At 31.2% G+C, this 25,060-nt stretch overlaps 2 protein-coding genes across 6 annotated transcripts; both read left to right on the top strand.

The window, feature by feature from the left end:
• The first annotated feature begins 461 nt into the window (after window positions 1-461).
• LOC145181052 (cytosolic non-specific dipeptidase-like) lies at window positions 462-11,194 on the top strand. Of its 4 annotated transcripts, XM_090100654.1 has the most exons (14): window positions 464-479; window positions 887-938; window positions 1,287-1,305; window positions 1,628-1,732; window positions 1,928-2,260; window positions 3,862-3,942; window positions 4,122-4,195; window positions 4,399-4,473; window positions 4,554-4,807; window positions 5,230-5,282; window positions 5,407-5,525; window positions 5,980-6,065; window positions 6,307-6,473; window positions 11,078-11,194. In XM_090100654.1, exons 2-14 carry the CDS (start codon window positions 910-912, stop codon window positions 11,120-11,122), a joined length of 1,440 nt encoding a protein of 479 aa, XP_089956780.1. In that variant the 5' UTR covers window positions 464-479; window positions 887-909; the 3' UTR covers window positions 11,123-11,194. The 4 variants fall into 4 exon arrangements, 2 of the variants coding, with proteins under 2 accessions (XP_089956780.1, XP_089956781.1); XR_016456444.1 differs by lacking the exon at window positions 4,554-4,807 and having other exon boundaries at window positions 462-479; XM_090100655.1 differs by lacking the exon at window positions 464-479.
• A 129-nt stretch (window positions 11,195-11,323) lies between these two features.
• Window positions 11,324-12,454, top strand: LOC145181053 (N-alpha-acetyltransferase 38, NatC auxiliary subunit-like). Of its 2 annotated transcripts, none has more exons than XM_080056033.2 (3): window positions 11,324-11,639; window positions 11,705-11,870; window positions 12,134-12,454. In XM_080056033.2, exons 1-3 carry the CDS (start codon window positions 11,601-11,603, stop codon window positions 12,265-12,267), a joined length of 339 nt encoding a protein of 112 aa, XP_079912159.2. In that variant the 5' UTR covers window positions 11,324-11,600; the 3' UTR covers window positions 12,268-12,454. The 2 variants fall into 2 exon arrangements, with proteins under 2 accessions (XP_079912159.2, XP_079912160.2); XM_080056034.2 differs by having other exon boundaries at window positions 11,398-11,639; window positions 11,708-11,870.
• The last annotated feature ends 12,606 nt before the right edge of the window (window positions 12,455-25,060 follow it).

Raw genomic sequence — 25,060 nt, 5'->3', positions numbered from 1 at the left:
CGAAAATTAATAAAAAGTAATTAAATTGTCAGTTTTTGATATCAAAATCGTATCGATACGATCAAAATTTAAACTTTTGAATAAGCCGCTCAACAGTTGAATTAAAACTGTCATTTTTCGACAACAACATTAAATCCTTAATTTTAATCATTAGATATTGTTTAAAACTCTTTAAAAATGTAAAATCCTTGAATATTTATTAAACTTTTTGAAATTAATGTTGGTTTGAATTGAATTTTTTCCAATAATCAAAAATTTTACAAAAAGAGAATTTTTTAATTGAGAAAATTTCAACTAATGTTTGAAGAAATTTTTGAAAGTATATTTTGGTTTTTAATACCGTCAACTGGGTATACTTAGGAGAGCAAGGAAAACCTTAATTTAGTTTTTACATTAGGACGCTCTTACAGCATTGAAATTTGTTAGGTCACACCACGGAACTTCCTTCAAGGGGATGGCGTCGCAAAGTCATTTTAAGGTAAACTTGGACGTTTTGCTATGGTAGGGCAGTAAATATCGCTTTTTTACGAGATTTCTTACAGAATTTAAAAGTACTACGTGAGTTGTATTTCTGACTTCTGTTCTTATGATATATCTGTTTTATACAAACACAAATCAAAAGTACACAAACTATAATTACGGCAACCGCTTCGTATATAAAAACGTGCTTTGACTTCTGTTAATATATTAATCACCCAAAAAATCGAACCGAGCCAAATACAGACAAATTTATAAATATTTTTTTTATTCATATTTAAAAAATACCTACCCCCTGTTTTAGAATATCTAAAGTATTAGTGCTTTTAGTAACAAAAAATCTCCTTTTATGTTATAATGCTATAGTTGGATGACTGTACGTTAAATGCATGTTTATTTATGTTCAAAGAATCTTCTCATCAATCATTAGCAATGACTGATAGTCTGAGCAGCTTCTATGAGTAAGAACCCTTGCTCATAATTAAATTTTTGTTCCTATTGGTATCATTTTATTGATATTTTCTACTTTCATATACAAGTATTTAATTGAATATAATATATATTTATAAGAAATACTTGTATTCATGATATACTTAAAAGAAATGCTGTAATGTATAAATGTTGGATCAACCTGTTTCTATTGCTGTGTGCAGATATTTTATTAAAAACATAATGGTTGAAGGTTAAAGTAATGTACAAAAATTTTTTTATTAGTGATTTATATTGTTATACAATTATAAATATTTTAATATTGAGTTATATTTTTTGAAAAAGTTGTAATTAAGTATAAATGTTTTTTTTGTTTTTAGTTTTGTTGATAAAAGTCAGGTAAGAAGTTTTCAAATCTTTTTTTATTATTATTATTATTTTTTTTGTTATTATTTTCTTTGGAATATTGTTTCTTTCCTTTGTTTTATTTTAAAAATCCCTCAGTTCTGCTTTTGATAAAGTGACAATTGATACAAAAACAACAACAACAAAAAATCTCTGGTTGTTTATGTGTGTATTTATAGACTGAGTAGTGATTATATACAGGGTTTAGAAAAAAGCTTAGTAAAAAAAGGGTTTAAGTTTTGGTGCAGCTTTGAAAACAAAAAATTATATTTTTAAAGCTTTTTTTATTTATTTACTGACTTTTTATACGCTTTAGGATGCCTTTGTAGAAACATTGGGAGCATGGGTAGAAATCCAAAGTGTTTCTGCATGGCCTTACAAAAGAGAAGACACCATTAATATGGTCAAGTTTGTGGGAAAGGTATTTTTTCTATAAATTTCTTTAAACCTTTTTAGTGTTTCTGATGTTGTTAACTATCTGTATGTTTCATACTTATTATGTATCTGCTTTCAGTTTTCCCCATTTTTAGATGTAAAAAATCATCAAATATCTGAAGTAAAGTAAAAAGTTTACAAATCTGATTATAACAATTAAAATTCTGTGCTTTTCTAATAGGAATTAGAGGAACTTGGAACAACTGTTGAGTTGTGTGACAATCCATTAATCAACCAGGTAACACCTGATGGTTATGAGATTCCTTTTCCTCCAATTATTCTTGGAATCCTTGGTACAGATCCTGCTAAAAAGACAGTTTGCATTTATGGGCATCTAGATGTTCAACCAGCTGCTAAAGCTGATGGATGGGATACTGAGCCATTTAAGATGATAGAAAAAGATGGAAAATTATATGGGCGAGGAGCTACAGATGATAAGGGGCCAATTTTGGCTTGGTTAAAAGTTATTGAGGCATTTCAAACATTAGGCATAGATATTCCTGTCAATTTAAAGGTATTTTTTAGCAATAAAGTTATTTTTCCTTTTTTGTATTTTTGCCTGTTGAGCTAATTGTTAAGTTTAGTAACTTTTTTACAACCATTTGACTATAAGTTAGATAATCATTAATAATTATCATCATCAGCTGATTAGTCTTAAGTAGTTTAAATAGTTTTTAAAACCACAGAAAGATAAAATAAAATTTTATGCAACAAAACTAAAAATTGTTTTATTAAATTATTTAATGATAAAAATTCTTTACTACTCAAATGCCAAATCAGATACAAATATGATTGTTTCAAAATCAAATTTAAAAACATCTAGTCAATATAAGTCTCTATTATATGTTAAATGTTTAAATTTGTTAAGTGTTAAATCAACATATTTTCAATTGTCTACCTGTTCCAAATAAATCTAATCAACACCTGACATTTATAGTGTCTCCCTAGATTTTGGGTTAAGGTTGCTTTGTTAGAATGCTTTGCTGTAGCTTTTAAATTTTAGTAACCTAATACTAAGATCAATATACTGGACTAGCAAAGTTTTGAGAGGCCTTATATAATTGGTACCAAGATTGAAAACCATACTCATCCAACATAACAAATGATAAAAAAATCTTTTTTTCCAGAAATAGAAACCAGAAACATCTTTAATAATTTTTTTTCTTTTTACAAAAAAAATTAACAAAAATAGAAACATTTTAATCTTAAAGTTGATTGCAGCTCAAGCCTAATGTTTCTATTTTTCAACCAGTTATATATTTTTGATTACAGCTTGTATTTCAATCTTTTGCTGTATTTTTATTCCATCCTTCAACCAAATGCATCTGTTAGATTAAAGTTTGTATTTCAGATCTTTTGGTTTTTTACATATTGCATATTTTTTTTTGTAGAAGTTTGTTTTATAACAAAAATGTTAACAAAAAATTTTTTATAAAGATCCTTAAAACAAGAGTCATTGCTTGTGTTTCGAAACACTCCTTGTATATATATTATATTGATTCTTTGATAAGAAAAAATGCATGTTACTACAGAAGGCTCTGTTGGATAAAATTAGATTTTGATGCCTAGGTTTGCGCTTAATACCATACCCATATATAGTTATCAGATGGATAACTACAATTGGAGTATGGTTTTAAGAGCAATCCTAGTCATTAAAATCAGTAGTACTTTATCCCACATTTCTTAATACATTTTCTTCATCAAATTTATTTCTTGATGAACTTTATCGTATTTTTCGTTAAAATCCCCAAGATTTGATCTTAGAGAAAGATGTAAGTGTAAGTAGTAAAGCTTGGTTCTACAAGTTTTCTGATTAAATTGGCTTCACTTTAAATTCCACAAACTTTTACCTGTCACTTTAAATATCCCAATTTGATGGGAAGTTAAACAACATAAAAACTTACGAAAGCATAATGTCAAAGAAAATTTTAAAAGTAATTAGTATTTAATTTGTAATTATTTTCCTAAATATTGATGTAAAAAAGTGTTAACATAATGTTAAAGCCAAAAATGATAACACCACAAATGATGAGAAAAACTGAAATAAATTTTTGTTATTTTGTATTGTTAAAATTGTCTTTTTAAAACATTTTTTTTAAAACTATTATTTCTTAGTTTTGCTTTGAAGGCATGGAAGAATGTGGAAGTGAGGGTTTGGCTGAATTAATTGAGCTAAGAAAAGACACATTTTTTAAGGTTTTTTTTTTTAATCTACTATTTATAATATGTAACTGCATTTGTAATCAGTTATCATTATTACTCTTGGTTTGATTGAAGTAGAAAATTTGAAAAAATACAACAGTGATAAAAAAAGCAATAAATATTTTTTAATTATCTTTTTAAAAATCATTGTTTTTGTTATTTTTCAATTTTAGGATGTTGATTTTGTTTGTATCTCTGATAATTATTGGCTGGGAAGGAAAAAACCATGTATTACATATGGTCTGAGGTTTGTACCAAAATGTAACTGACATACTAAGTTATTTATCAATTTTTGTACCAAGATATAACTGATATACTAAGTGACTTATGTGGATTTAAAAATTTTGTTCAGAATTTTTTTACTTTTTTTTTTTTGTTTTGAAGTATTTTTTTTTTATCTTTGTTAGCTTTTTTTTTTTTTACAATGATTATGCAATAATTATTTTTAAGAGGAACTGCCTACTTTTATGCTGAAATATCGTGTGCAAAGCAAGATCTTCATTCTGGAGTGTTTGGGGGTACTGTGTAAGTTTTAGCTCTTCATTTTTTCAAAAGGTTTAAACTAATATGCTGAAGTGTTGTATTTGAGATCTCTATTACCACAGGCATGAAGCAATGATTGATTTGTGTCACTTATTCAGTAAATTAGTTGATAATAAAGGAAAGATTCTTATCCCTGGGATAAATGAATTAGTCAAGCCTATGACAGAACAAGAAGCAAAACTTTATGATGAAATTGATTTTGATCCTAATGAGTATGCACAATATATTGGTACTGATAAATTACTTCATCATGGTGATAATGCAAAGCAAATGATATTGCAGCATAGATGGCGATATCCTTCACTTTCTATTCATGGTATAATCTTTCTTTTTGAAGTCAGCAATCTAAAGAGAATTTTTCTTTTAACTATTACATATAACTACTGGTGCATCATGTCTAATGATGCTTCATAATTACTAATGCATCATAATACTGGCACATAATTACTGATGTATCATAAATACCAACATATCCCAATTTTGTTAATTGATTTTGTCACTAAATAAAATAATTATGTCAATTTTTTTAAATGTTGGCAATTCTTAATTTAATATTAATCAAATCTTTATTATTTTAAAGATTTGATTAATATTAAATCTTTTTGATTAATATTAAATCTTTTACTTGACAACTAATTGATATTTAGTTACTTTACTTATCAATAATCTAAGCCTGAAATGGCAATATCTAAATTTATAGGACTTGCTTATGTAATTTGAAACTTTTCGTTTAAATAGGTATCCAAGGTTCATTTGATGGTGAAGGTTGTAAGACTGTTATTCCAAAGAAGGTTTGTTAGTTGTTTTTTTTTGTTTTTTTGATTGCTTTTTTATTTGTATATTTGTTTCCTTTTTATTTTATTTTTTTTTTTTTATTGTTATCATATTTCTTTATCTAGGATCTTTTTTATCTAGGTTGTTGGAAAATTTTCAGTTCGTTTGGTACCTGATCAGACTCCTGAAGCAATAGAACATTTAGTAAAATCATATTGCAATCAGGTCCATGCAGAGAGCAATAGTCCTAATAAACTTATGTAAGATTTTTCTAACTGTTTCAATTTTTATAAACTATTAAGGAGTTATTTTTCAAAACTTGTAAAATAAAAATTAAAACAGTCATAATTTTTTATCAAACATTTAAAATCTGGAATCTGAAAATATTTAAACAGTTTGTGTTGATTTCATTCTATAATATACCCTTGTCACTAAAAATTGTCATATAAAGTCACTAAAAGTTTCAATGTATATTTAATTCATGGAATTTAGAGGAAGGTAAATTTATTCATGATAAGTAATGCTTCTGAATGTTTTTCTAGTAAGCAAGAAAGATACTTTGCGTATCTCTTTATAAAAATGACCATTGTGTTGATTAATTTTTGATTGTTGCTCCATTTAGATGAAAAACAAGGTTAATATATGGTATTTGCAAAATGGATACAATAGTTTCCTGAAAATAAGCCATTTCTATTTAGAGTCTTTTTTTTTCAGTGTGACTATGGCTCATGGAGGTATGCCTTGGTTGGGTGATTGTAGTGATGCAAATTACACAGCCGGTATCAATGCAATGAAGAGAGGTAATGATATGACCAAATTTTGCTTATACATAAACACTATCAGTATGTTGTCATGTTACATATTTTGGTTTTGCATTATTTTTTTCTTTTACTTAGTTATATTTTAAAAAAATTTCTTTTTAAATTGAATAATAAATTTTTTATAGTTTTTAGTGAGTTCTAGTGTTATGATTAACATTTTTAAGTTTTAGAGTTTGTTAGGAAAAATGTGAAATTTGGTTCAAAAAGTATTTGTTTTTAGTATTTAATGTAAACCCTGATCTGACACGTGAAGGATGCAGTATTCCTGCTACACTTATCATGCAAAATGCAACTGGCAAAAGTGTGATCTTGCTTCCTATTGGTGCTTGTGATGATGGGGCACATTCACAAAACGAAAAAATAAATAGAATTAATTTCATTAGCGGGGTAATTCTTTAAAGTTCTTCTAAATTGATTTTAAAATGAGTTGTTAGTTAAATTTTTTTATTTTTTTATTTTTTTGTAACGTTTGTATTATTTATCATTTTTTGTATTAAGTATACATGTATTGTTATTGGCAAACCATTGATTTATATACTGCCTCCATTCCATGTATAAACCTGATTTTAATAAAGCTTAATCTTGGTGGTTAAAAATCTGGTGGAAACCTTAGGCTTGTTGTTCTCATCAAGTGTACATTTAATTCAAAAGATTATAAAAGTGAAGAGATAGACATTAAAAACATTTGTTTTCTATTATAAAAAGAACTGAAGTGTTAAATGTTTGTAAGGTAAAAGAATGTGATAGTGATGAAGGGCTCTTATGCCAACTTGTGTGAAAAAAAAATAATGACAAGAAGTTCACAGAATGACTTAAGAAGCATGTTGAGAAGAATCTCACCATTTCCATTAGACAGACACCCAAGTTTCAGGTTTCTTAAATCATCCATTACAAGAGCTAGAAACTATATGTCAAGAGAATATCTCATCAGTACATGCCAGGACTTCCATTTATGTCTAGAGGCTTGAAAAAGAAAGGAGGTTTAGTCAAATCTTAAAATAGGCAAGATAATAATCTCAATTTCTTCTATAATAACTATTGCTCAGAAATGTTTATTTTTGGCTCTAAAATTTTGTGAGCCTAGTTATAAGAAAAAGTCCACAAATTGCTGTCAAACCTTGTATACACTACCGTTCATAATTATTTGAATAACACTGTTTTTTTTTACATTGCTCAACTATTAATAGTTATTTTTTATTTTGCAATATTGTTAAATCATTGTTACAGTACTGTGCAAATTAATTGCATCAAACATTTGTTCAGGGTGGCCAGCGGTCCTTGAAATCCTTGAAATCCTGGAAAAGTCCTGGAATTTTGTAGGTCCTGGAAAAGTCCTGGAAAAACACCCCTTTTTACAAAAAATCCTGGAAATCCTGGAACTTTTTTTTATAGTTATATATTCCGTTTATTATGAAAACAAGAAAATGGAATATTATATATTCCGCTTTCTTTTTTTCATCTTTTACAAAATTTTTAGTTAAAAAAATTTAAAAAATGAAAATTAAAAAAACTGGAGCAATCCAAAAAAGAGATAAAATAAAAGAGTTGTTATATATATATATATATATATATATATATATATATATATATATATATATATATATATATATATATATATATATATATATATATATTGATTGGTTATGTATTATATCAAAATAATACAAAGCTCTTGTGCGTAAAAGAGTGCTCAATATTATAATAATAGAGCAATATATATATATCTGTTATTTAAATGGAGAAAAATAACATATTAATAGTACTTAAAGTTTCGTGCCTTACGGCAATCATCAGCTATTAATTACTAGCTGATGATTTAATAGCTACTAATTAATAGCTGATGATTGCCGTAAGGCACGAAACTTTAAGTACTATTAATATGTTGTTTTTCTCCATTTAAATAACAGATATATATATATATATATATATATATATATATATATATATATATATATATATATATATATATATATATATATATATATATATATGTGTTTGCTTGTATGAGTTTGAAAAAACTTTACATATATATATATGTATGTATGTATGATTTATATGCGTATTCAAATGTAAATATTTAATTGTTTCGTTCTAGGACAATATATTTTGAATTTACTGGTCCATTTTATTGTCGAGAAAAAATCAATATATCCTTGATTAAACCAAAAGTTCCTTGAAAAATCCTGGAATTATCCTGGAATTTAAAATTTACTTTTAGCTGGCCACCCTGTTGTTCCTTTTTTTTGTTTTATTCTGTATTTTTTATAATTTAACTGTAATTAGAAGGACAAATGAATTTTAAAAAAAGGAAATAAGCAAAGATGAACACTGCACCAAGAAAAACATCTAAAATATTAACTTTATGATGTCAAAGAGCAATAGTTCATATTAAGAAAAGATAGAAAGAAAATTTTATTAAACCATGCAGCTGTATCTAATAAGCAACTTTTAAAAAGTGTCATTTTCATATCCACATATTGCTAAAACCTATTTTAGCATCAGAACCTTCATTCGGCAATTGAAGAGAATGGAACTCCTGGAGTTTTTATTTTACTTTTATTTATAATAAAATTCTTATATTTTCATGTTAAATAAAAAAGGAAATAACATAAATAAGAGACAAAAGTTCCTGTAACCCCTAAAAAAGATAAACTGATATATCAGTCTTTGATTTATAAATTGTTTTTAATCAAAAATCGAGTTGAATTATTAAATCATTGTTATATAAATGTGGAAGAAAAGTTTGAATAAAAAATTTTATTTAGCAACTTATGCTTTTATTTGAAGTGGGTGTTTACACTTCTTTTCCTTAAACTTGCTCTTTAAATAAACATTGATAAATTAGTAAAGATACTGAGAAACATAAGCATTTAACTATTTCTTTATAGTACATTTCAAAAAGTTTAGTTATGTTATAGTTTTTATCAGTACATTTGCAATTTACATCTGCTACTGAAGACAAAGGAATTACACTAATAAAAAAATTGACTATTGACTGCCCCAGAAATTGCAACTATTATGAAATATTTTTTAAAAAGATTCTGAAACCACAGTGAAGAGACAATTAACCCTTTCACTGGCAGCAAGCAGATTTTAATGAAACTGATATATATTAAAGACATTTTTTAGAACAACTCAGATATCAGTTTCTGTTACATTTACCCAATCACCCATATTCTCTCAATGTCCGATAGGGTTTTGGCCTTGATACCAATTTGTTTCATCCACAATTTTATTTATCAATACCGAATCAAGAAAGTATTCATTGTAATCAAGAGGTTCCCAGTCATTAGTACCAATATTCAGAATTATAAGTTGACATCAGCATAAAAATTATCAATATTATTTAGTTATTTGTCCTCATTGTTCACAATTAAATATCAAATTTTTGTATTTTTTGAAAAAAATATGCACAATTTCATTCACTATAAATTTTTATTTGCACACTTAATGTAAACGACTAACTATGCAGCAAACTACATTCTTAACCCTTTAAAGTGATATCAAACATGATTACTTCATTTTGGTTTTATTAATGAAAAAATTTGACCAAACTGCTGACTCCTATTGGAGATGCTGGCAGTGAAAGGTTTAATGGAAGCTTTCTAAAGTTTGTTTCTAAAGATTTTTAAAAAGCTTTCTAAAGTTTGTTTCTAAACCTTTGTGGTAGAATTATCACAAGAAACCACTTCTATGGTCTCAAAATAAAAGTTACTACGGTGAGCAAAACAAAATGAACAACAGACTGTTTATGATTAGAAAAGAAAAAAATGAAACGTGCTCTTTGGATTGAAGAATCAAAATTTTGGTTTGAAGAGAAAAAATTAGTAATGCTCATTTTGAAAAATGATGCCATCTCCTCAGGAAGTTGATAATTGTAGATGATCATTTCTAAAAGATAACCGATTAACCCATTCTTTTCTCAAGAAGATAATGACTCAAACCATTCCTCTATACTTTTTAGGATGATTTAAGTGAATTAGAAAATATTAAAATAAATGATAAGATGATTTGGCTTACCCAAAGAGCTCTATTGAAGTTTTATGGGATGAATCAGAGAGAAATGCCTAGAAATTAATGCCTAGCAGTGAAAAAGATATGGCAAAAAAATTAAGCATACAGCAAGTAGACATTCAATTGGCCAGGTAGAATGGCACAAATATCTAGATCTGTTATTGCTACTAAAGGTGGCTTCATAAATGAGAACAACTCATAAACTGAATGAATTAATTTTTTTCATGTAGCTCTAATAGTATAAGAATATTTCAAGTGATTTTCTTTTTTACTTTTCCCCTCGTTTCTAAATAAAAGATTGAAAACTTTGAAAAGTAGTTTGAATAATTATGGATGGTAATGTACATGCTACACATTTGTTGTATATACATACTTGAAGTTACAATTTGTAAAACATAACTATAAACCAGATTTCAATGTGCAATCTACATATATGTAACTTGTAAATGTATAAAACAGTTTATTGTTAAGTATGTCTATAATGGTATACTATATGTTACACACACACACAGATACGTATATATATATATATACACACACACACACACACACACACACACACACACACACACACACACACACACACACACACACACACAGTATGCAAAAAAAATAATCGTACACTTGAAAAAAAATCATAATTTTAAAGATTGCATCAAAAAAATAAGTTTTCCGTTAAAATACTTGAAATTTTTTTTTAGATATCTTATCAAGTATTGTTTAAAGAATTTCTTTGTGTATTGGTGCTTTTCATACCTATTGAATTTTACACAATTGATCTAATGATCCTTAAAATTGACTGCAAAAAAAATAATCATACAAATTAAAATTTTGATTTTTTTTCAAGTGTACGATTATTTTTTTTGCAAACTGTATGTGTGTATATATATATATACACACACATACAGTATGCAAAATATATATATACACACATACAGTATGCAGTATATATATACACACTGAGCATTTGTATTTAGATAAAAGTACTTGGGACATACTTAGATGAAGTTGCAAAGACTTGAAGAAACAAATTAACAAATATATTTTTATGATTTATAAAATTGAAATTTTTAAAGAAATTTTTTGGTTAAGAATTTTTATCTTTATTTTTGTTTTTTATGGAATCTTTTGGATGTTTCATGTGATATTTTTTACTTTTTACTCTGTCAAACTATAAATTTTCTCTTTTCTTATACGAAAAAAGTTTTAGAGAAAACATTCTTAACGATAAAAAAAAAACGAATTCTTCTTTTCATCTTTAATAATATTTTTTCTAATAATTGCATTATCTCGTTAGTACTGTCATCTTTATAATTTTTAGCTTTTAAAGTTTTTCCCTGTTTATCCTTAGTTTTTGTTTAGCTGCTTGCGTTGCAATGTTATTTTATTTACGTAGTTTTTGCTTGCTGATGAGCTAGACCATATTTTTTCATCAAGAACATTTTATTTTAGATTTTTTTTTTTACCTTCATATTTTTAGATAGTATGTAATACTTGCTTATGGCTATGGCTGATTTAAAAGACAGTCCAGAACTGAAGGTAGCTTTTTTCAATATTTCAACTTCATCAGTCTTCGTTCTGATCTTAAAAGGTTGGATTTTTAGCAGGAATCGATCATGGGTCGCACCTACCTGGAGTTGATTCTTAACAAAACAATAAAACTAGAGATAACGGACGGTCGAACTTTGATTGGACAGTTTCTTTGTACTGATAAAGATGAGAACATCATAATAGGTTCTTGCCAAGAATTCAGTGGGGAACAAAGTGAAGGTAGTTTTTATGTTAATTTACCATTCTATCATGGCTAAACTCTCTAGATTAAAGTTATTTAAAAAAAAAAAAAAGGATTTAATGGATAGATTTTAGTAGTATCACACTCTTCCTCAATCCTGTTGTAATATTTTTAGTAACTTGACCTGAACATTCTACGATCGTCTCCTATATCACAACGATTCGATTTCTGTTACTGTAAATTCTATTTTCAATTAAGAATTGTTTTGATGGTGTTCTTATCTGACAGGGATTTTTTTTAGGAGAACAGAAATCCGAGGAACCACGTGTTTTAGGTTTGGCAATGGTTCCTGGCCGCCATGTGAGAAGCATGCATGTGGACATGACTGAACAAGTTCAAGCGGATATGGAATTCCTTTTACGCAAATCAACATGAAAATTTGAAAAGTTTTATTTACTTGAGCTATAACAAAAGTTAAAACTCTCAAAAGGTTCTGCCATCAGATTCGCTCTCTGCAATCGTAAAGAATAGGGAATGATGATAAGTGCTTGTAATGAAATGAAGCAAATAGTTTGTAAATTTTTATTACTCTTTTAAAAAAATAAATTAACTTTGAATTTTAGCGCTCTTTTTGTATTTTAAACGGTAGTCAAAAAGGACTAAAAAGATTTTGCTCGATCAACTCGGTCAACGCAATATGGCAACATAAACAGTTAAAATGGGATCCAATTAAAATGCGCTCAACTGATATTTCGTAGATGTATGCTTTCTGTAATCCCCAATGTATCTTAAGAAAAGTTGAGGCCAACCAATAAAGCTTAATTTTAGGAGTTTCTATTTGTTTGTTCTCGTTTACAAAATTTTTTTGTATCCAATCCCATTAAAGCATGCTGGGAGTTCTGAATATATTAAATGTCATTAACCATTGTTGTATTGTAACCATTGGCGCATTTTTAAAATGTTAAACGAATACGCCAAAAAAATATGAATGAGAATCTTCGAATTTTTCCAAGTTAATTTTTCTGATTTTTGTTGTTATATTATGTTAGTAATATTCAAATTTTCTTTTTTTCCTGAATAATTTTAACAAACAATATTAAGTTGGTGATAAAATTGGAATCGTAAAATAAATTTTTTTTTCTGAACCGTTAAATGAAAGTTGCAAACAATAAACGCAACGTGCTTTTAGCATGTTCCCTTTTATACGTTGGAAACCACATGGTTGATTTTTTAATGCAAACTATGATAATTAAGGGAACGTGTTATGCCTTTTATTCTCAGAAACATGTCTAGCAGTAATATTTTCTACAAGGTCTATTAACAAAAGAATCACACCCCATTTTTCGTCATGAAAAGGAATTTTATTTTTAACCATAAAGGGAAATTTCAGTCACCAGCACTGATTAGTTGTTTGTTTGATGTTAAACGATTTTATATCAAAACTCATGGTTGAGGGTTTTATTTGATAAATCATCTTTAGTATAGGAAAATGACAAAATGTTAACCATATTCACTCAACCTTCAAATAAGTCATGGTCTACATCAAACGGTAGGCAAATGGCAACATAGAAATATTTTAGCTAATTAAATAGAGACTCAAAAAATGCAGACCATATAAACTTGCATTCGGATCTTTAGCATGGCAATCATACCTTTTAATTACTTTTATATTTCATTGAGATATCGTGGGTTATGTTTCGTCTCTCTTTTTTAGTTAGTTCTAGTTAAACAGATTCTGCAAGGTCTTTGTGCATTAAAATAACCATAACCACCAATTTGGAAGGCTGCTAAATTGTCGGCACAAATAATTGCAAAGGAATCATTAAATTTTCAAACAGCATATTCGAATCCTGGAGAACCATGTCAAACTCTAAATTGATGCCCACTGCTCTTCAGATGACAATGTTGTATTCTAGCAGGATGGAGCACCTCCATAATCATCTCAGAAGACCTAAATTTGGCTCCAAGAGAGCTACCCAAAACACTGGTCAAAAGAGTAATGACTCCCTGGATCTCCAGATTTATCATCTCTTGATTATTTAATCTGGGTGTATGTGGAGACAAAGCCTTGTCAACATCCCTACAACACTGTCAACTCCCGTAAGGCTGTTATCAAGAAGGAGTGGGAAAAGATGGCTAAAGCTTATATCCACAGCTTCAACCCGACTTCTGAACCATAAACCACTTGTTTAAGGTTCAGAAGTCGGCTTGTAACTGTGATTGATGCTGAGAGAAGAGATAATGAATAAAAATACAATAAATATAATTCTAAACACTTTTAATTAAATAATTTTTTTTTTGTTTGGTTTGAATTTTTCAATCTACGCTAGCTTTTTGTTAAAAAAATAACGTTTTTTGTCAAACAATATACTATTAAAAAAATCACTGGTCCAGGCTAGATTGGACCAGTGATTTTTATTATAGTATATTTTTATAGTAATTTCCTGTCAATGTTGGATGGAATTAGGCCTGCCTTAATAAAAACAATCCAATACCAAGGTGTCCACATTTTTTAAAATTAGTTTAGGCATGGTAGTTGCCTACTTAAGCATACAAAATTTGTAATAAAACTTTAAAGATTCCGTACAACTCAATATGATATATAGGGAAAAGGCGGTTCTAGCGCATTGATACTTTCCAATACTTAAGGATGCAAACATTGATGCGTTAGTGAACATTTTTCATGTCGTGTTTTTGGAGACACACTTAAGGATGCAAAGGTTGACGCAGGTTTTGATGTTTTAGCTCTCATACTTATGGATGTTAACGTTTTTGATGTCGTGTATTGTTAGCGTACTTAATAGGAAAAAGCATCAGCTAGTATATTTTTCAAGAAGAAGTATAAAAAATAATCATGTTATTTGTATACCCTTCAAGATGTCTAAAGATGTTGTCTTAACCAAAGACTTGATTAACCGTTCCTTGTCTTGTAGTGTCCAATAGCCAAGGTGCTGTGATCATTCAATAGGATCCTTTTGTCGTCGTTAGCGCTGAGTGCGACTTTGTTGATTTCTTCAGTGTAGACATCGTGAAGACGGGATCGGAAAACGTTCATGATCGCAAGCTTTTCTTGTTTACCCTTCAAGCAGTCGTAGTAGTCTTGATGAGTGAGGTGATTTTTAACCACGTTCTTTTTGACTCCTTTGCATTTTTTGTGCTCTTTATCTTCATCTTCTTCAGGGATGTAGTAAGAGTAGAGCTTAGGTCGAAGGCCGACAAATTGTGTGATTTGCTTGCCACCAGTCTCATCTTTAAACTTTCCGATAATCTTTTTATTTTTACCTACTTTAAAGCCAACGTTTTGAATGGCGGGATGATCTTTTGGAAAGTCGCTCGTGTCAAATTTGTTTTCTACGTCATCGGCAATGTCTTCATGGAAATCTTCCGTTTGGATTTCATAAATGAGCGAGTCGGTATCAGTCATAAGCAACTTGGCTTTATCGCCGTATTTAGGCCTCATGTAGTCGTAGTGATGTTCAAACATGAGAGTCTTACTAATGTCGAGGATGCTCATTCCTAAGTAAACGGGTTTGTCGTAAGTGACTTGTGTTTTCTTCATATGAATCGCTACTAGTTTTTCATCAAAAATGGTATTCCGACCATAACGAGGATTTTTAGATAAATTTAAGACTTTTTGTTTTGTGGTGACAAGTTTAATATCGACATGCTTTAGAATATTCTCCATGGTTTTACCAAAGACGGAGTTGTTCATGAGTTTAAAAAATTCTTTTTCAAAGTCGTTTTTAGCGTCTTTTCTTTTAATGGTGTTGCCATCGATGTATGATTTCATGAAAGGTTCTTCTTCAAAGATGATCCCTCGATGAATTTTGGTGATGATTAATCCCATTCTTTCATAGAGTTTAAGGTTTTCATGGTGGACAACGTATTTTTCTTTATTGTTTAAATTGGGAACGAGCTTGGCTACTTTTCCAATGGTTAATCTTTCAGGAGCCAAAGGATAGTTGTTATGTTTGTCGTGAAGCTCTTCAGGATAGCTCAAATCAACTTCGAGAATGCACGGCATGTTGCGCCAATTTTGAAGATCAGTCATCCACCTAAATCCTCTAACGGGAAGAGGTTTGCTCATGACCCATCCATAAAGATTATTAGCGTCTAAGTACTGAATGAATGTAGAGGGTTTTGAAGGGTCATAGTCTTGCATGTATTTGTTATTAGCAGTCCCAAGTCGGTTAGAGATCATGCAGATTCCACCGCGTATTCCTCTTTGGATCATGTTGAGCATATCAATATCGGTTATCAAATCCAATTTAATTTTAGTTTCCTTTAACATAGCGTCCCAAGCTAATCCAGGAGAGGTGTAATACCAAAGAGGGTCGAGACCGTAATATTCTATGCAAGTGTCTCTGAAATTTTCAAAGACATCAGCAAGATTCAACACGTCGGACTTGTTGTACAGCTCATGGTAATCTCTAAAGGTTTCACAACCAAATTCTTTATAAACGTTCTGCGCATGCGCATATTCTTCATCAGTGATACCTTTGTCGTCTAGTCTGGAATAAAAGGCTTCTTTGGACGGCAATTGCGTTTCGGAAAACTTTTTAACTGAGTCAACCCATTCGTAAGGATAAATGCCTTTTCCTAATAGCAAATTTCGTTTTGTTCCGCTGTAGAATGAATTTAGATGTTTGAACATGATGTCTCCTTTTTTAGATCTTCTATGAGTGCAGTCTTCACAATTGTCTTTGCATTTGCATTTTTTACCTTTTTTATCTATGCAGCTCTTTTTGCATGTCTTAAGGTCTAATTTTGAGCACTCCTCACACAAATCTTTAACAAGGTTGTCAGTCAAATCTTTTAATGAGCTTGACATAAACCTAAAGCTGTCAATGAACCTCAAATCTCTATACACTTTTTTTGGTTTACCTTTCTTATCAGTAGTGTCTCTTACTTTGATGCTTTTTGAGAAGCTGATATACTTCTCATCATTGTTGGGTATGCAATTGAGTTTCCCGCCTAATCTCTTGATGAATAAATGGCTGTCGTAGCAAGACAAGTTATGAAAGACAACGGGAATAAATTTTGGAATTTTATAATCCAAGTTGCATTTGTTATGGGCAGCACCACGATACTTTCCAGTCAAATGACAGTGATCCCATACTTTGTCACCGTTAAGATCCTTTTTGTAAATGTGACATTGGGTTGCATCTTCAAACTTCTTCTTATCCTCATCAGTCTTGAGTTTCTTTTCCTTCCACTGTTTTTGACGTGAATAACTATCGTCACAAATCTTTATAAAGTCATCTTCAAGCTTGGTAACAAACTTTTTACCTACATCATCCTCATCGCTTTCAGCTGTGTACTCGACAGATTTACTTTTAAAGCCATCAGGTCCTACGATGTAATAGCTGAAGGAGCTTGGAACATGCTTTTGGTATTTTTTGGTGTATGACTCTTTATTATTATATTCAGTGCTGTCATCGATAGGTTTGATGAAACTTTCAAAGTCAGCATACACTACAAACGGCACTCTCATGGTCTTATTAAAGTTTTTAAACTCTAGGGTAGACCCTTCTTTAGGAAGATCGATTCTCATTGGAGCGTTATCATAGCAGTATTCTCGGTGGATTTGAAGTTTTTCTTCCTGGTCATAACCGTGCATGCATCTTCTGCAAAAATATCTTTTATGTTGATGTTTTGTTGCTGAAGAACGAGCAAACCGACTGAAATTTTTAATGAGACAGTAATGGCTGTTGTCTTTGTTTGAAATATACAGCAAATCAACACATTGCTTACGATCTAAAAATTTAGATATCTGCATAGGCTGAGGTTTATCCATTTCATAGTGAAAGATGTTCACGCTAATATCCAGATTATTTCTCTCAAACTTTTCGATTTGAGTCACCTTTACAGGAAATTCCATTCCTTCCCAATTGAGCTCTTTAGATTTTAGAATCAAGTCATCATCAATTCTTTCGTTGTCTCTATTTTTCATATTCAGCGCTCTGGTGACACACCACTTGAAGCATTGATCGTCATTGTTTTTCATGTTGATGATTGCCTTTTTGTTTTTTAACTTTGGAGGTAGCTCTATGCAGGAAGAGCCCTTAAAAGGTTCATAATCAACAAAGCTGATATCCATTCTTATAATCTTTGACAAGACGCAATTGGATCCCATCTTGTTATAATTAGCGCTCCGTTCCAAGATTTTTTCTTCCATTTGACTCATTAACGTTCTTACATCTGTACCTTCCAATATCATTTTTAAGTTGGATGAAAAGTTAGCTGTCTGAGTAGTTTCCTCACCTGTTAAGATGCTTGCGCGAGTCATTTCACAGACTAAAGAAATTCTTATTTTGTATTTCTTTCTCCTTCCATGGTTTGAATAGCAGACTCTCTCACCAAGTTTAAAAAAGGAACAATGTCTTGGTATCGAGAAGACGGCTCATATGAAAATAGTCTGTTTGAACGTTCTGCTGAATGCTTAGTCATATTAAACTTTACTGTATAAGGTCTTGAAGCAGGAACCGGACTTGTAGAAGACGGTGTTGGAACAGCAAATGCAACGTCTTTGATTGACTTGATCGTTTTTTCCACTCCACTTCTCACGCTGCTCACTGCATTTTTTACCGCAGTTGGAACGTATGGATCAACGAGAGCATTAAGTTGGTTAAAACCGTTAGAGACAGATGTTATCATTCTTGAAAACCAACCAGCTCTTGATGCAGGAACAGGTGCTGAAGCAATAGCCGGAGCAATAGGATCAGCAACAGGTGCAGGAAGCGGTCTTGCCTCAGTCGTTCGTCTACGAGCTACATGTTGAGGAGCAGGTCCACGTCCAATGACAGGATTTTGTATAACCTCAATGAGCTCGGCTTTTTTCATTTTATAGATACCTTTGATATCACCACGACCTCTAGCCATCTCTCTTAATTCTTTCACAGTCATTTTGGAATAGTTTCGATCTTTTCGATCATTAACAGGCTCTTTGACAGACTTTTGACCAATGACAGGTTTTGTTGTTCTTATAGCTTCAACGAGCTGTTCCCTTGTCATTTTGGTATAGCCTTTGATAGCCCTTTCTTTAGCATCTCTTTGTAATGATGCCATTGAGACTTTTTTCAATGATTTATCTTCCATTTTTATTAGGGTAAGATAAAATTTTTCAACGCTTTCATCGGCGCTTTTAATTTCTGAAGATTGGCGACTCATTTTATTTCCGCCGTGACTTTCTTTAAGTCAATTCAATTTTTTTAAAAATCTTGGCACACTGTCGGCATCTTCGAAAAGTCTTCCGCGAAAAAAAATTATGATGGTAACCATGACAACTGTTTAGACATTTTTTTTCAATTCTTAAAAAAGAATTAAAAAGGATCTTAAAAAATACAGAGAGGATCTTAACGTCTATTCTTATAATCTGGTAACACAAGTTCTGCCAACTTACCTTCTTTATTTATATAATATTTTATTTTAAGTATGTTTGCCGTTACCCCATTTTTTGTAATTTCTACTTTTTCATCACCCGGCTTGTATAATTCATATCCGCCAAAAAATTTATCTTTTGAAAATTTGCTTTGAATATTACCCATCTTTTTTTAATCGTCGTCAATTATTTTACTCGAATTCAATTTTTTAATTCTTCAAAAAGCATAATTGGCAAAAATTTCGCTTATTGAATCGTATACATGCGCTTGACCCATTTCATCAAATCTAATCGTATACTTTCTTCCCCACTCGTCATGTGCAGTAAATTCGCATCCAGCCGCATGAATTTCTTTGTCTTCATCAAACAGATGCGCACGACCCATTTCATCAAATTCAATCACATACTTCCTTTCCATCTTTTTTAATCGTTGTCAATTATTTATCTTGAGTTCAATTTTTTAGGATCTTTTAGATCCATGGAAATCTGCGATTTTTAAGATCATTTCATGATCACTGGAAAATTCTCTGAATTTTTTAATTCTTAAAAAAGAATCAAAAAAGGATCTTAAAAAGGGTGATTTCAAGGCCTTAGTTCATCCATTTCGAATAATAAAACGGTGAGGTCGATTTGATTTTTCATCTCTTCTAGACGCTCAAAGTCACTCATCAGCAGTTCCTCTTCACCAAAGAGTTGGATCATTCTGGGATGACTTCCTTCAATATAAGAAGGAACAATGTTAAGACCTGGTAAAATGTTATAAAATTCATCTCCAAACTCACGAACAAAATCATCTTGCCACTCATAATTTTGAGGTTTTGGTGACTTCATCAGCAAATTTTTCAAATATGATCTCATTTTAAGCCTTATTCATTTATCAGGATCTTTTAGATCCATGGAAATCTGCGATTTTTAAGATCATTTCATGATTACTGGAAAATTCTCTGAATTTTTTAATTCTTCGAAAAGAATTAAAAAATCAATGATGAAGCTTTTCAATCTTGATTCCATTAACCACCTTTCCATCTCGACGATCAAAATATTTGCATCTATGACCAGTTCCTTTCATCGCCTTGTAAAGAGACTTGTATTCAGTCACCTCACCTGTTTCAACGTTGGTTATTCTCACAGTGATTGGATTTTTTCTAGCTGAACGAAGCCAGTCCCATTTTGGATCATCATTCTTTTCTTTCGGTTCACGGCGTTTTCTCTTTTCTTTAGCCCTTTCTGAAAATCTCGTCTTTACTGATCAAGTTATTTTCAACCGCAAGCCCTAATAAATTGTTTGAGGTTTTGGTGACTCCATTTTCCATCGGCAAAATTTTCAAATACGATCTCATTTTATTAAGAGAAGAAATTTTTTTTTCGAGCGAATCCAGAGGATGCAAATCATGAATCCAAAGGATGCACATATTCAATTTTAAATCCATTTTCCACCTTTCCATCTCGACGCTTTAAATATCTCCATCCATGACCAGTTGCTTTCTCCGCTTTGTAAAGAGACTTGTATTCAGTCACCTCACCCGTTTCAACGTTAGTCAATCTCACAGTGATTGGATTTTTCTTAACTGAACGAAGCCAGTCCCATATTGGATCATCATTCTTTTCTTGTGGTTCACGACGTTTTCTCTTTTCTTTAGCTCTTTCCAAAATATCATCTTTACTGATCAAGTTATTTTCAACCGCAAGCATCAACAACGTTGGCATATTTTTAGCTGTTTTAGTAACACCATTTTCATTCAGCAGCTCTTTTAAAAACTTTTTTGTGTAATACATTTTATTTTGCCAAGATTTTTTTTAAGTCAATTCAATTTTTTTCACCAATGACAGGCTTTGTTGTTTTCACTGCTTTGATAAGATCTTCTTTTTTCATTTGTGAGTAACCCTTTATCGCACGACTTTTAGCTAATTCTTGCAATTCTTTTAACGTTTTGTTATCCATTTTTAGATAAAAAAACTAAAAATCACAATCGATCTAATAAACAGCAGTCATGTGAGTTCCATTTGAAACAAAATTAAGCAGCTTGTCAGAGATCACAACAGCAAAGATAACGGTATTTGCAACAGTTGAAGTTCGAAATTTAAGGTTGATCACCAATTCAGCTGTTTCTGAAGCCACTCTTTCTTTTTTCTTGCTGATATCAACAAAGAACAAAGGGTATAATTTTATATAATGAAACAAGGACAACCCAGATTGGCAAACAAGTTCGTTTGTGCCGTAATATTTTTCATCAAAAGAAAACGTATCTGCATAAGCCATGGTCACTTTCTTTTCGCTAAAATTCAAGTCGTAATTATAATTTGGGTACTTTATTCCATTGACGATCACGTAAAAATTGCTAATATCGCAATGGTCAAATAGTGACGGATTAACAGTTTGACTAGAGGGTCTGTTCGTCTGAAGTCCAAACAAAACAAACATCGGAACGCTTTTGTCGGTGATTCTTCCAAGCGACCAGGTAAATTCCGTTTGACCAGCAGGAATAAGCTGTCTTTCGCATTTGTTTGATTTATAAGGTACTTCGATAGGTATCTTTTGAGCTATTAAACTCATGAATTCAGCATTTCTCGAAACACTCAATTCAGCGCGTGGCATATAAAGCCTGAATTTTTTAAGATCAATCATTCCTATACTAGCGCTCTCCGCTCTGTAAATCGCATCGTCGCATTCTTTCTTTGTAAAGGTGATGGTGTGTCTAAACCCATAAACAACTTTATCATAGGTTTCACAAAAACCAAAAATATGCTTCAAAGGTATCCTGAACGAAAAAGCGCCAACGGATGTAGTGTCTGCAAACAAATGGTCTCGTCTAACTTTAAATCCTTCATTTTCAACAAGATTTGATGTGTCCATGAACCACATTTGCTTCATACCATCTGTAATCTGAAATCCGTGAGGGTATTTAACCATTCCAAGAATGGTAGTGGCATGACCTGGATAAATAACTCTTTCTACTTGCTCTCCAGACAAGTCATAAGTCACATCGTTAAACAAATACATCAAAGCATTATTCACCAAGGCGATCTTATCTGTGGCTTCATAAAATGTTCCATCACTCTTTTTCAACACTCCTTCAATAAGAATATAAGCCTCTGATGGCAGTGTTTTAATAGATTGACAGTCAATTTCAAAAGTGATCGTGCCTGAAGAATTTAAATCAAGATTGGTCGGAAGGTACTCAAAAAAATCCACTTTTTCAATGCCAGTGTCATACTCTGTTTTATCAGTCAGTCTTAATCGATCAGTAGTTATCATTTTTATAGAAAAGAATTTTTTTTATATCATTTCATGATCTGTGAAAACCATGCGATTTTAAGTCCTCTTCCCATCTTCACTAGGTCTTGGATTCGAATCGCATTCTGTTTCGACATTTTCCTAGTTTGAATGGATGAACCAGTCTTTAATTTCTCAATGGTCTTTTTACCTTTATCAACAGCTACATCTTTAGCAGCAGAAATGGCAGAAAGAGCCAACTCTGTACCAGCAGATTTTGCAGCTGTAATCGCTTCTTGCCCAATTTTGCTTGATGCAGCATTTTTTAGCATAGTCATTGTTGCTTTTGACATACTTGAAGCAGCTGCTCTTTTGATGAAATTTTTAATCAAGTCTATAATACCACCTCCTCCAACAACGTTCTTTTTCGCATATCTTCTTTTGTTCACAATGAGCATTTTTAAAATAAACGTTTTCTTTTTAGATCATCTCATGACGTTAGATTTTATCGATTGTCTTCATTATCGCCTTGTATTCCACTCTATTAATCTCCCTTTGTCTCAACAGCTCATCACAAATGCTTACAGCTACATTTCTCGATGCCGTATTTCCAGCATGCCAAGAAGCAATACTCAATTCAAGCTTTTCCACCAACGTATTCGGATCGCTTGGAAGAATAATCACTCCACGACCTTTTTTCCCTTTTTCAATACGCATCATTTTTTCCCAAATAGGAGCAATAAGTTGCTGATACTTTGGTCTTCTTGAAGCTTTCGGTTTATTCGGCTTCGTATCAGATCGTATAGCATCACTGTCCATTAAAATTTTTTCATAATTTTGCAAATCTTCATCCGTATACTCGCTCGGTATTTCAAACTTTGTCATGAGATCCCAAAGACCTTTTGTTCTTTCATACCTTTCATCACCAACAATAATGTCATCTCCATCCATTTCAACCTCCATTTTACCAATGAACACTTTATCTTCAACTTTATTCACTTCAAAAGGCATTTTGGATACAGCTTGCTCGCATTAGCTTGAAAATCAGCATCTAAAATGTTGTTGTTAATGCTGCCTTGGTAAATCCTCTTTCTTCTCTCATTCACTTCTCTCACAATTTCATCTCTTTTATTAGGGTCTTGTATTTTAAAGAAAAACATCTTTTTAAAATGCGTAGACAAAAAATCCTAAATCAGTTTTCACATTAATGTTATCCCTTTTTAGATTCGAAAGCGAATCCCTGGAAATCTACTATTTCTTGAACATATTGTTGAACGCTTGAATCTCGACCTTTTTGGATCAGTGTCTCTTTAGTCACTTCATCTATTCCATTTTTAGTTTTGGTTCGTATTTCCTCCATCATGGTCTTAAACTTTTGAAGCTCCTCTAAAATCAACTGAAACTCTGAATCGCTTATTCTTCCATCCACCAACGCCTTGTAAATGTGCTCGCTGATCGTGTTCAACTTTGACTCGGCCAACACTTTTATCTTTTCATGCTTTTTCGCTTTCAATGCTATCTTTTTATTCACTTGACCTCCAACAATCGATAAAAAACCCATTTCAATAGCTGCACCTTCAAACGCAATCGCTACTGGACTTGCAATAATCGTTGACAAAAGCCCTATTCCAGTCGCACCCAATGCTATGCATAAACCTTGCATCGTATTGTCCACATTCGAAATGATCCTGAAAACGCGATGGTACTTTTTGCTGAGATGAACTCGCCTTTTCCTCTCGTTGTCTATCTCTTTCTGAATCTCGCTGATCGTGTGAAGACGATTTTCTGTAGGAGCTAATGGAAGAGCTGGATAAAGTTTTTCATTCAATATCTCCATTTTTTCATTAAGAAAGATTATTTTAAATCAATGTTCGTAATCGTGCAGAGCTTTTTGCCTTTTTTAACAATCATGTCCTCTTTGCTGTTGCTATTCACGTCCATAATGACGTTATCTACAGACTCTGAAATAATGACTTCGTTCTTTCTATGATTCAACTGCTCAGTGATTTTATTCATTAATGTCACCACTGCAACACCTTTCTCCAAATTCAGTCCAATGGATAAAGATATTGTTGTATGGGAGAGAGCAACAAATTTAATGTCTTTCTGAGCAAAAATCTCATACTGTTCGTTGAAGTTATAATAGGGTGGATGATCCAACGTTTTCGCATACATAATAATGTTACTTGGTTTTCTTTCCTCCAACTCTCTGATCCTCTCTTCTAAAAATTTTAGTTGCAATTCCAAACTGTGAACTTCAGCTGAGGCAACATTTCTAAAAAACTTGTGAGGAGCATGCATTTTAAAACATCTTTAAAATTTTTTAGATCCTTTTGGATCCGTGGAAATCTACGATTTTTAGATCATCTCATGATCCGTGTCTTGCAAACTTATCAATTCATCATTGTTCACCCACGAATTAAACGAGCTTGGATACCCTAACCATTTCACCAATGATCTGGTCTTGGTTTTGCGAACGATTTTTTCAACCCTGAATATATCCTGATGCGTCTTTTGCATCTCCTGCTCATAAAAAGTACCTTGAATTTCTTCACCGTTAGCATCAGCGATTTTATACGTGGGAGGATTCGTATGCTGAACATTTGACACGGTAAAAACCTCTTCAGTCCATC

This window comes from Hydra viridissima, unplaced genomic scaffold (assembly GCF_058129835.1).
Source record: "Hydra viridissima isolate aposymbiotic clone 2 unplaced genomic scaffold, HvirCarnegie_v1 scaffold_10, whole genome shotgun sequence".
NCBI lineage: Eukaryota > Metazoa > Cnidaria > Hydrozoa > Anthoathecata > Hydridae > Hydra > Hydra viridissima.
This window is presented reverse-complemented; position numbering and strand designations above follow the sequence as displayed.